The 11,151-nt window shown below is 43.7% G+C and overlaps 1 protein-coding gene across 1 annotated transcript; it reads right to left on the bottom strand.

The window, feature by feature from the left end:
* Positions 1 to 7,521: 7,521 nt before the first annotated feature.
* slc10a3 (solute carrier family 10 member 3) lies at positions 7,522 to 10,942 on the bottom strand. Its single transcript, XM_085991706.1, has one exon. It carries the CDS (start codon positions 10,934 to 10,936, stop codon positions 9,557 to 9,559), a length of 1,380 nt encoding a protein of 459 aa, XP_085847832.1. The 5' UTR covers positions 10,937 to 10,942; the 3' UTR covers positions 7,522 to 9,556.
* Positions 10,943 to 11,151: the final 209 nt, after the last annotated feature.

Below are 11,151 nucleotides of genomic sequence, written 5' to 3'. Positions count from 1 at the left end.
AAATTCCTCCGTACGGCCTAGCGGCTGAACCTAACATACAACAAGGACAAATGTATGTTTCGTACCAAGCGCCTTGCCATTCTTGGCTGTGTAGTGGAGAACGGAGTCATCGGCCCCGACCCCGACAGGATGCGCCCCCTTATGGAGCTCCCCCTCCCCCACTGCCAAAAAGCACTGAAGAGATGCCTAGGGTTTTTCTCGTACTATGCTCAGTGGGTGCCCAACTATGCGGACAAAGCCAGACCCCTCATCAAGTCCACCTCCTTCCCCCTGACAGCAGAGGCCTGTGCAGCCTTCACTCTCATAAAAGGAGATATTGCAAAGGCCACAATGCACGCAGTGGATGAGTCCATCCCTTTCCAAGTGGAGAGCGACGCATCCGACTTTGCCCTAGCTGCAACCCTTAACCAGGCGGGGAGACCCGTGGCCTTTTTCTCAAGGACCCTCCAGGGCCCCGAGATTCGACACTCCTCTGTTGAAAAGGAGGCCCAGGCCATTGTGGAAGCTGTGCGACATTGGAGGCATTACCTGGCCGGAAAACGATTTACCCTGCTCACTGACCAGCGTTCAGTAGCTTTTATGTTTAATAATAAGCAGAGGGGCAAAATCAAGAACAACAAGATCTTGAGGTGGAGAATCGAACTCTCCACCTACAATTACGATATCTTGTACCGGCCCGGGAAACTCAATGAGCCCCCAGATGCCCTATCACGTGGTACATGCGCCAACGCGCAGGTCGATAGACTGAAGACCCTCCACAATGACCTCTGCCACCCGGGGGTCACCAGATTTTTTCACTTCATCAAATCCCGTAACCTGCCCTACTCCATCGAGGAGGTCAGGACCATGACCAGGAACTGCCAAACCTGTGCCGAGTGCAAACCGCATTTTTATAGGCCAGACAGAGCAAGCCTGATCAAAGCCACGCGCCCCTTTGAACGGCTGAGCGTCGATTTTAAAGGGCCCCTCCCCTCCTCCAACCGCAATGTGTACTTCCTCAACATAATTGATGAGTACTCCCGTTTCCCGTTTGCCATCCCTTGCTCAGACATGACCAGTACCACGGTCATTAAATGTCTGAATGACCTCTTCGCCTTGTTCGGTTTCCCCTAGCTATATTCATAGCGACAGGGGCTCATCCTTTATGAGCGACGAACTCCGGCAGTACCTGCTCTTGAGAGGTATCGCTACAAGCAGGACCACCAGCTACAACCCCCGGGGGAATGGCCAGGTGGAAAGGGAGAATGCGACGGTCTGGAAGGCAGTCCTTTTAAACTTGAAATCTAAGGGCCTTCCGACCTCTCGCTGGCAGGAAGTCCTCCCTGCGGCACTCCATTCCATTCGGTCACTGCTCTGTACAGCCACCAATGCTACCCCTCATGAGAGAATGTTCTCCTTCCCCAGGAAGTCCACATCGGGGATCTCGTTACCGACATGGCTGACTTCTCCAGGACCCGTCCTACTGCGGAAGCACGTGAGGTCCCATAAGACAGACCCCCTGGTCGAGAGGGTGAGCCTCCTCCATGCCAACCCTCAGTATGCTTACGTGGTGTACCCGGACGGGCGGGAGGACACAGTCTCCATACGAGACCTCGCACCTTCGGGTGCTCCCGAAACACCCCCCTCGCCATCCACCACTACCCACGCCTACCCCCAGTACGCTTACGTAGCGTACCCGGACGGGCGGGAGGACACAGCCCCCACACGAGATCTCGCACCTTTGGGTGCCCCTGAAACACTACCATTGCCATCGACCACTACCCACAACCCAACCCCGCTAGACGGCATGCCGCAGCCCCAGGACCCGTCATTGACCACCCAACCACTCAATGAGACGCCAGACTCAACGTTGGATGCTGCACCATCACCGCCGCCACCACGACGATCAGGACGGCATACAAGGCCACCTGATAGACTTACTTACACGAACCTTTAGTACACTTCACCCCGCCAGACTCAATTTTAAACAAGGGGTGAATGTGGTAAACCACTGTTGTTGTTGTTGTTACACACTGTTGTACCTATGCATGCCTCAACATGTCTCGGCTGGCTCCACCCACACAGGCCCAGGTATAAAGGTGATTGACCTGCAGCCCCCTGCCTTCTTGGAACCCAGTCAACCACGAGAGGCATGCTCTGTTCTTTGCTAATAAAAGCCTTTAGTTACGCTCTTAACTCTCAGTCTTTTATGAGTAATTGATAGCGCATCACAGGCTACACGGCCCCTGGGCCTGCTCCGCTACCCACAGGGCCATGACCGATCCGAACCTAGACCCATGTCCAAATTCCTGCCCGCTCCCCGTAACCCTTAATTCCCTTTACTTCTAGGAAACTGTCTATTTCTGTTTTAAATTTATGTAATGATGTAGCTTCTACAGCTTTTTGGGGCAGCATATTCCATGGACCTACCACCCTCTGAGTGAAGTAGTTCCTAATCTCAGTTTTGAAAGAGCAGCCCCTTATTCTAAGACTATGCCCCCTAGTTCTAGTTTCACCCATCATCGGGAACATCTTCCCCGCATCCACCCGATCCAACCCCTTCACAATCTTATATGTTTCAATAAGATCGCCTCTCATTCTTCTGAACTCCAATGAGTAGAGTCCCAATCTACTCAACCTCTCCTCATATGTCCATCCCCTCATCCCCGGGATTAACTGAGTGAACCTTCTTTGTACTGACTCGAGAGCAAGTATGTCCTTTCTTAAGTATGGACACCAAAACTGTACGCAGTATTCCAGGTGCGGTCTCACCAATACCTTGTACAACTGAAGCAATACCTCCCTATTTTTATATTCTATCCCCCTAGCAATGAAAGCCAACATTCCATTGGCCTTCTTAATCACTTGCTGCACCTGCATACTAACCGACTTTTAGTCCCATTAATTTTGCTAGTACTGTTTTTTTTTTACTAATAATAATTTCTTTAAGTTCCTCATTCTCGCCACACCCTTGGTTTTCTCGTATTTCTGGGAAGATTTTTGTGTCTTCCTCCGTGAAGACAGAAACAAAGTATTTATTTAATTTCTCTGCCATTTCCTCATTCTCCATTATAAATTCTCCCATCTGACTGTAAAGGACCTACATTTACCTTCGCCAGTCTTTTCCTTTTCACATACCTATAGAAGCTTTTACAATCCGTTTTTATATTTTTTGCTAGTTTGTGCTCATATTCCATTTTCCCTTTCTTTATCAATTTCTTCGTCCCCCTTTGTTGATTTCTAAAAAGATTCCAATCCTCAGGCTGACCGCTTTTTCTGGCAACTTTATAAGCTTCCTCCTTTGACTTAATACTAGCTTTAATTTCTTGTTAGCCATGGTTGGATCACTTTTCCTTTTGGGTTTTTATACCCTAGAGGAATATATGCTTGTTGCAAATTATGCATTATTTCCTTGAATGTTAGCCATTGTATGTCCACCTTCATACCTTTTAGTGTAGTGTCCCATTCTACCATGGCCAACTTGCCCCTCATACTTTTGTAGTTTCCTCTGTTTAGATTGAAGACCTTAGTTTCAGATTGGACTACATCGCTCTCAAACTTAATGTAAAATTCAATCATATTATGGTCACTTGTCTCTAAAGGCCCCTTTACCACAAGATTATTGATTTGCCCTTTCTCATTACACAGTAACTGATCCAGAATAGCCTGTTCCCTGGTTGGTTCCTCCACATACTGATCCAGGAAACCATCTCGCATGCATTCCAAGAATTCGTCCTCCACACCATTAGTGGTAATTTGATTTGCCCAGTCAACATGTAGATTAAAGTCCCCCATGATTACCGTATAGCCCTTGTTACATACACTTCTAATCTCAATTGATACTGTGCCATACATTACCATTACTGTTTGGCGGCCTATACACAACTCCCACCAATGTTTTCCACCCTTTGCTGTTTCTTAGCTCCATCCAAACTGATTCGAGTTCTACATCACGATCTTCCAAGCCAAGATCTTTTATCTCTACCGTACCGATCTCATCCCTTATTAACAGCGCTACGCCACCTCCTTTTCCTTTTTTGTCTGTCCTTCGTAAATGTTGAGCACCCTGGAACATTCAGTTCCCAGTTTTGGTTACCCTGAAACCATGTCTCTGTAATGGCAATTATATCATACCCATTTACTTCTAATAGTGCCATTAATTCATCCACCTTGTTGCGAATGCTATGTGCATTTAGATAAAGTGCCTTCAACTTTGCCTGTTTAATATTTTTCTGCACTTTGACCCTAAGGTGGCAGAGTATAATGTAGAGACATGAGAGGTTATTCACTTTGGTAGGAAGAATAGAAAAACAGAATACTTTTTAAATGGTGAGAAACTTTCAAATGTTGGTGTTGAGAGATTTGGGTGTCCTTGTGCAATAAACACAGAAAGCTAGCATGCAGGTACAGCAAGCAATAAGGAAGGCAAATGGCATGTTTGCCTTTATTGCAAGGGGGTTGGAGTATAAGAGCAAGGAAGCCTTGCTACAATTGCACAGGGCCTTGGTGAGACCACATCTGGAGTACTGTGCACAGTTTTGGTCTCCTTATCTAAGGAAGGATGTACTTGCCTTGGAGGCAGTGCAACAAAGGTTTGCTAGATTGATTCCTGGGATGAGAGGGCTGTCCTATGATGAGAGATTGTGTAGAATGGGCCGATACTCTCTGGAGTTTAGAAGAATGAGAGGTGATCTCATTGAGAGAGATTCTGAAGGGGATTGACAGGGTAGATGCTGAGAGGTTGTTTCCCCTGGCTGGAGTGTCTAGAACTAGGGGGCATAGTCTCAGAATAAGGGGTCGGCCATTTAAGACTGAGATTTATTCACTCAAGAGGGTTGTGAATCTTTGGTATTCTCTGTCCCAGAAAGCTGTGGCAGAAGGCTGTGGATACTGAGTCATTGAGTATATTCAAGGCAGAGATAGATAGATTTTTGGACTCTAGGGGAATCAAGGGATATGGAGATCAGGCAGGAAAGTGGAGTTGAGGTCGATGATCAGCCATGATCTTATTGAATGGCGGAACAGGCTCGAGGGACCGTATGGCCTACTCCTGCTCCTATTTCTTATGTTCTTAAGCTAGGCCAGTGTATTACTGAGGGCATGCTGAGTCATTGGAAGCACCATCCTTCATTTCAGGCGAGACATTAAACTAATGTCTGGGCTGAAAGAAAACCTGTAAATGCTGGAAATTTGCAACAGGTCAGACCTGCTGAGTATTTCCAGCATTTTCTGTTTTTATTTCAGATTTTCAGCATCCAGGGTATTTTGTTTTTGCATTGATGTCTGGGTTGCTTGTGTTAATGATTCAGATTCAGATGGCGATTCAAGATTCCCTGGCACTATTTGAAGAGGAGCAGGAAGAACTCCAGATATCCTGGCCAACATTTCTCTCTCAACCAGTACTACTTAAAAAAAAACAAAAAAGTGACTGGTCAGACAGTTATGGGACATTTCTAGTGCAGAACTGTTTGCCTACAAAACAATTACTGCACTTCAAAAAGTAGTTCATTGGTAAACGCAGAGGCAGAGTTTATTTTAGAGAACACTCTTGTGCCATGAAATTAGAAGTCGCCAAATATGCATAACGATCTAACAAGAAAGGTTTAATTGTGAGCTTACTGGGAAAGGCAAAGTAAAACTCCAGCCTCTGCTGTAGTGGCTGCTATTCAAATAAACTAGTTCAAGCTTGAGTCATAGATCACATGGTTCAACTACTTACAGAAAACAGGAAATTCCAGGAACCTAAAAAAAATTACTAAAACTTAATCCACTGCTATGCAGAATGTAAAACAAAAGTTCAATAAAGGTTTTCAGTAGAAAAAGTGACTGTTTTCATCCCTACAAGCAAACGCCTTGGAAATAATGATTTATTTTTGCGAATTAAGAAACCAACATGAAGGGCCAACACAATAGTGCAGGATATCACCAAAGTTGGAGAGTAAAAGAGAAACTGATATTAGGAAACTGTGGTTGGGCGATACCAAGAAATGGTTTAAAAATTAGAACGGAAATGGCCTTTTAAAAAAAAAAAATTGATCTCGCCAAACCAGATTTGCATCCCTTTACCCACAATGCTGTGTCACAATCAGTTTCACATGTTCCCGTAATCATGCAAAAAGAAACTGCAGGTTTTAAAAAAGCAAGTCTGTTTCATACTTTTTCTTTCTAAAAATAGGAAGTGGAAAATAGACTATTTTAGTGAATAGTAAGCACACAAGATACTTCCTTTCAACAGAATGATGTGATTGCATGATAAGGTACATAATATGGGTGTACCAACTCTATCTCCAATTATCTTATTGAAGCCATTAGTGGTTTGATTAAACAAACCTATTGTTGAATATTTCCAGTTAATTATTTCTGAATCCAAAGTGCTCTATAATGAGATCAGCCATCACCAAGAAAAAAAAACCCTCAGTGTGAAAGGCCTCTACTTTAAATGTAAGAGGGAGAAAAGCTTTTTGAAGGCATAAGTACAACTACCTTTATCCCCACAACAGAAGAAAGTGTTTTTATACACTTCTTAAAACAACCAGCTATTTTAGGACTCCGACCCCTCCTGGGGTAAATTGACTCTTCTTCCCACAAGAAAAGGCTTCACATACAGCTCAACAATATGAAGTTGGATGTGTTTGGGCTGGCCAAATTGCTATTATACACATACTAAATGTGGCAGACTGATTATCAACATATGTATGAAACCAATATATTAAAGTTAAATTGCTTTTCTTCCTACTACTTCACTTAAAAATTCACCATCTAAAACAGATGTTGCAAAAAGCAACAAAATGGTTAACCGTGCAGTAACCCTTTGCCAACTATCCATTTTATATACCATAATAATTAAGTAAATCAGCCAACTCTCATTATGTACACAGCCTGAATTCAGTAGCCGGATACTGATTACATACAATTCAGTTTAAACAGTTTATTGCAAGCTTTCATATAAAAAGAGAGAAAGTTAGTAATAAAAATCTTGGCCAAAAAACAGAAGTGTTCTCATATGAATTTACACATTAGATTGAGGGAAATTAAGTTATGTAAACTAGTTATTAAGTCCCACCAGGTTAACATTGTTAAAAGGAAAATAGAAACTTAGAAAGGAGGCCATTTGGCCCATCATGTCTGTGCTGACTCTTTGAAAGAGCTATCCAATTAACCTGCCATTTCCCATTAGCCAAGCAAATTTTCCCCCTTCCAAGTAATTATCCAATTCCATTTTGAAAGTTATTACTGAATCTGCTTTGACCACCCTTTCAGGCAGTGCATTCCAGATCATAACAACTCGCTGCATAAAAAAACTCATCTCACCTCTGCTTCTTTTGCAAATTACCTTAAATCTGTCCTCAGTTTACCGACTCTTCTGCCACTGTAAACAAACAGTTTTTCCTTATTTACTCTATTGCATTTATAACTTTCATTTATGTAGTGCCTTTCATGACCTCAGGACACCCCAAAGTGCTTCACAACCATGAAGTATTTTTTAAAGTGTACTCACTGTTGTAATGTAGGCAAAAATGAAGAGAAAATAAAACAATCACCTTTGGTTTCTCAGCATAAATATTTATTTAAACATTGCATAAACACGGGCAACTGCAGAGTACGCACTACAAAATGGATTCTGAAATGCAGTTTACAAAATAAAATGCTGGCTGAAAGAAATGATTACTCAATCAGTTATAGCTGTCTTCAGTGGAGTAAGAGAATACTGTGAAGCAGAACTATAGTCTGAACTGGAGTACTTCGAACAATTCTTCCCATTAAATGTGAAACAATGCATTTGTATCTACCTGGTCTTGTACTCATTTCCCCCCTTTCTAACATCGAACGATGTTTCCCCACTCAGACTTGTCTGCATCTGTATGATTATCTAAAAAAATTGTTTCATGACAAACTGCTAGCCAATTTCATTAAATGGATTGCTCGAGTTAACCTCCGACGCCCAATACAGTTACATTGTATGTTTTCAAGTCTAGCCTTAAGGCATATTTCTTTTTTGTATTTAAGCTTGAAAAGCAGAACTGAGCCTTAAAAAATTACATATAGAAAATGGAGCATGTTTGAAGTGAAAGGTATGCAGGTAACTTCCCTTGTAGTCTTTGGTGAGGTAGCTGATCTCCAGCAGGATAGCAGTAGTGGCATTACAGTCTCAATGCTCCTAGGCTGGGGATGTGTTGGGGGGAGAGGGGCAAACTGCTCACTCGTGATTGTTATTCAGTGACTTCTGCTGGGAAGTTCCCGTGTGCGGATTTTGGGTGTGGACAAGATTGGGTTTGACTGCGATGTCCCGAACAGTTGAGCAGCAGCCTGCCATTCACTGTGATCGGCCCACATATGAAGGATGGCCACTTGGGTAAGGCATCAGAGGCTGTCAACAAGAAAAAGGAGAGGGAAGTAAAGTGGAAAATAAATTAAAAGAAAATCCCTTTCAACTAAAAAAAAAACCCTTCACTCCATTACAAGAGAAAAATCATTGAGTCAGGCCTTTCTTTTGAATGCCAGAACATTCAAGCCTGGGCACTAAACTACAAAGGAGGTGAAAATAGATTACAAAATGTAGGATCTGCTGTAGTACAGGTTTATGAAAATGAGACTTCTCAGCAAGAGGGCAACATGCAGGCCATTGCCATTTCAACTGGGCCCAGGGGAATAAATGGAGCATCCACTCAAAGTTTTAAAAAAAATGTCTGGTTCAGTTTGTACTAACTTTAGCTTTTATCAATCAGCTATTTTATTTCTGCAGAATGGCATTACTACTAGAGGTGATTAACTTGCAAACCAGAAATTCTAGATATCACAGGATCAGAGTGCAAAAAAAAACTTCATCTGTGTGCATTCTTACTGATGCCAAATATTACAAGGACACCGCTATGTATTTCACAGTCACTGCTGGTCACAGGCAGTCAGGTGACAAACATTTTGCACAGGACTCCAACTAATGCAGCATCATGAAGAGGGAATGCTGCCCAAGCCCACCATTCTAATTTATTCACTGAAACAACTGCAGTGCCACATAAGGAGTATTTCTGCACAGCAAGTCTGTTTAAGAGAATGTCTCTAATTAGCAATCAAAGCATAAAACACTGACGAGTGCCAACTAGGAGATACTGAAATGAATAGAAGCCTCTTTATAATGGCTAGGTGACGATGTTAGTGGAATATTCTTTCCTTTAAAGTAACACACACACACACACCTGAAAAGGTTACAGGAGGCAACAACTCTTACTACAGATGGCACAAATTGTTGCATAAAAAGGGAAAACATTCACAGCTATTTTCACAGCAATAAAATTATTCTTGAAATCATATAGATTTGTCAATTCCACTGAAATTAGATACTAGATGCAAAGTACAGGGGTTGATTTTGAACACGTCAGAAGTTCAGCAATTGAATTACAGTGCATTTTTGTTTTCAGCAGAAAAGCAAGACAGTGGCTCATTTCAGAAGACCATGTAAACATCAAATTACTGCAGTAGCCATATACTTTCATGTTAGAAAATAGGTCAATACAAAAATATTCAAATACATTTTGCAGTGCAGGGAATTTGTTTCATTTTGAACAAATCCAAAAAAAGGTTAGGACTTAAAGTCATTTTCTTCAGAGGCAGAGCTTGGCCAGAGGTTTTTGTAGATAAGATGACCGAGCACAAGAAGCAGCATTTCTGAAGTGCTACTCAGAGCCACTATGAAAGGGGCCTGCGAGGCAAAGTCTGCTTCGATGCGGCGGAAGGACAACTGGAGTACAGCAAGGGCTAGCAGGCTATTTTGGACTCCAATCTCTATACTGACCGTTTTGCACAACGGGACAGGTAATCTCAAACAATAGGCCATGAGATATCCAATGAACAGTCCAAACACAGGGACAGCAACTCCAGCAAGAATTATTTCTTTATGGACGTTGTAAAGTATGGCAGCTCCCATCTGGTACGCCATGAAGAGTCCTCCAATGATTAATATAAAACTGAGGGGTCGAATGAGCAAAAGCAAGAACTTGCTGACCCGTGGCAATTTGTACTTGATTAACATTCCTGTTGAAATGGGAATAGCTATAAACAGCAATGTTACCAAAATCTTAGTAAATGGCACATGCAGCGTTTCGTGAACATTGAGAATGTGGCTATACATAGAGGATGAAAGTGGCATCATTCCAGTTGCGACCACAGTCGAAATCAAAGTCATGGAGATGGCAAGGGTCACATCCCCTCCTAGGAGTAGGCTGTAAAGGTAACCTCCACCTCCTCCTGGGGCAGAGCAAGAAATGATCAGCCCAAGGGAAAGGGCTTTGGGAAGGGAGAAGATCTTGCACAAGGTGTATCCATACAAGGGCATCAACAGAAACTGCCCAATCACCCCTAGAATGACAGGATGTGGCTGCTTCAGAAGACCTCGGAGGACTGTAACCTCCACTTTACAGCCGAAAGCACATTTATTTATAAAAATCAAAGGCAAGAGGAAGTAAAGGACGGGGTTTTGAGAGAAATGCGCCAGACCAGTATAACCGAGATCATCGTCACTGGGCGATACTTTAATGGTATAATCTTTTCGTTCTTCCACGGTCAATGGCTCAACCCTGGTGATATCTAGAAGCTGGATTAAGAGCGGCGCGGTGCCGGCCAGTCCGGATCTGATGCTGACAATGTAACTTTTCTCCAATCCTATGGTTTCAGCGTCGCTAACGTTGACGATTGCGAGAACGTCTGAATCCAGAGACTGGACCATCAGTCTAGTGCAGCCCTTCTCCTTGGCGCTACCATACCGGCTGGAAATCACAATGATGCCGTTGGTATTTTCGGGAAACTCGAATTCCGTTGAAGTGCCATCTCCGATATTCACGTAGTAACGCCCCGGAGCGGTGCTGTTGGAGTCCGGGAGACAGCGAACCCCGCCGAACAGCCCCAGAAGCAGCAGCGCCTGCTGCATGCCGGCTGCCCACCACAACTTGCGGAGATCAAACATTCCGCACAGAACTTTTTACTGCGTCAATTCCGCGGATAGTGAGGGGGGTGGTGGTTAGAAGAGAGACGGGACTTGGCAGCAGTGGGCAATCCGCTGTCGAATGGAAGTGAATCAGACGCCGGGAGCCTCCTGCCCCCGCGGCCGGTGACACGGAAAGGCTCAGCCCGCGGCCGGTGACACGGAAAGGCTCAGCCCGCGGCCGTGGCCGCCACCCC

This window comes from Somniosus microcephalus, chromosome 6, assembly GCF_052327205.1.
Source record: "Somniosus microcephalus isolate GS21.2 chromosome 6, FLI_Smic_1.0, whole genome shotgun sequence".
Taxonomy (NCBI): domain Eukaryota; kingdom Metazoa; phylum Chordata; class Chondrichthyes; order Squaliformes; family Somniosidae; genus Somniosus; species Somniosus microcephalus.
Note: the sequence above shows the minus strand (reverse complement) of the source record. Positions and strands in the feature narration are given on the sequence as shown.

Coding starts and splice junctions, on each gene's coding strand:
- slc10a3 (XM_085991706.1), bottom strand. CDS start 10,936: ATGTTTGATCTCCGCAAGTTGTGGTGGGCAGCCGGCATGCAGCAGGCG.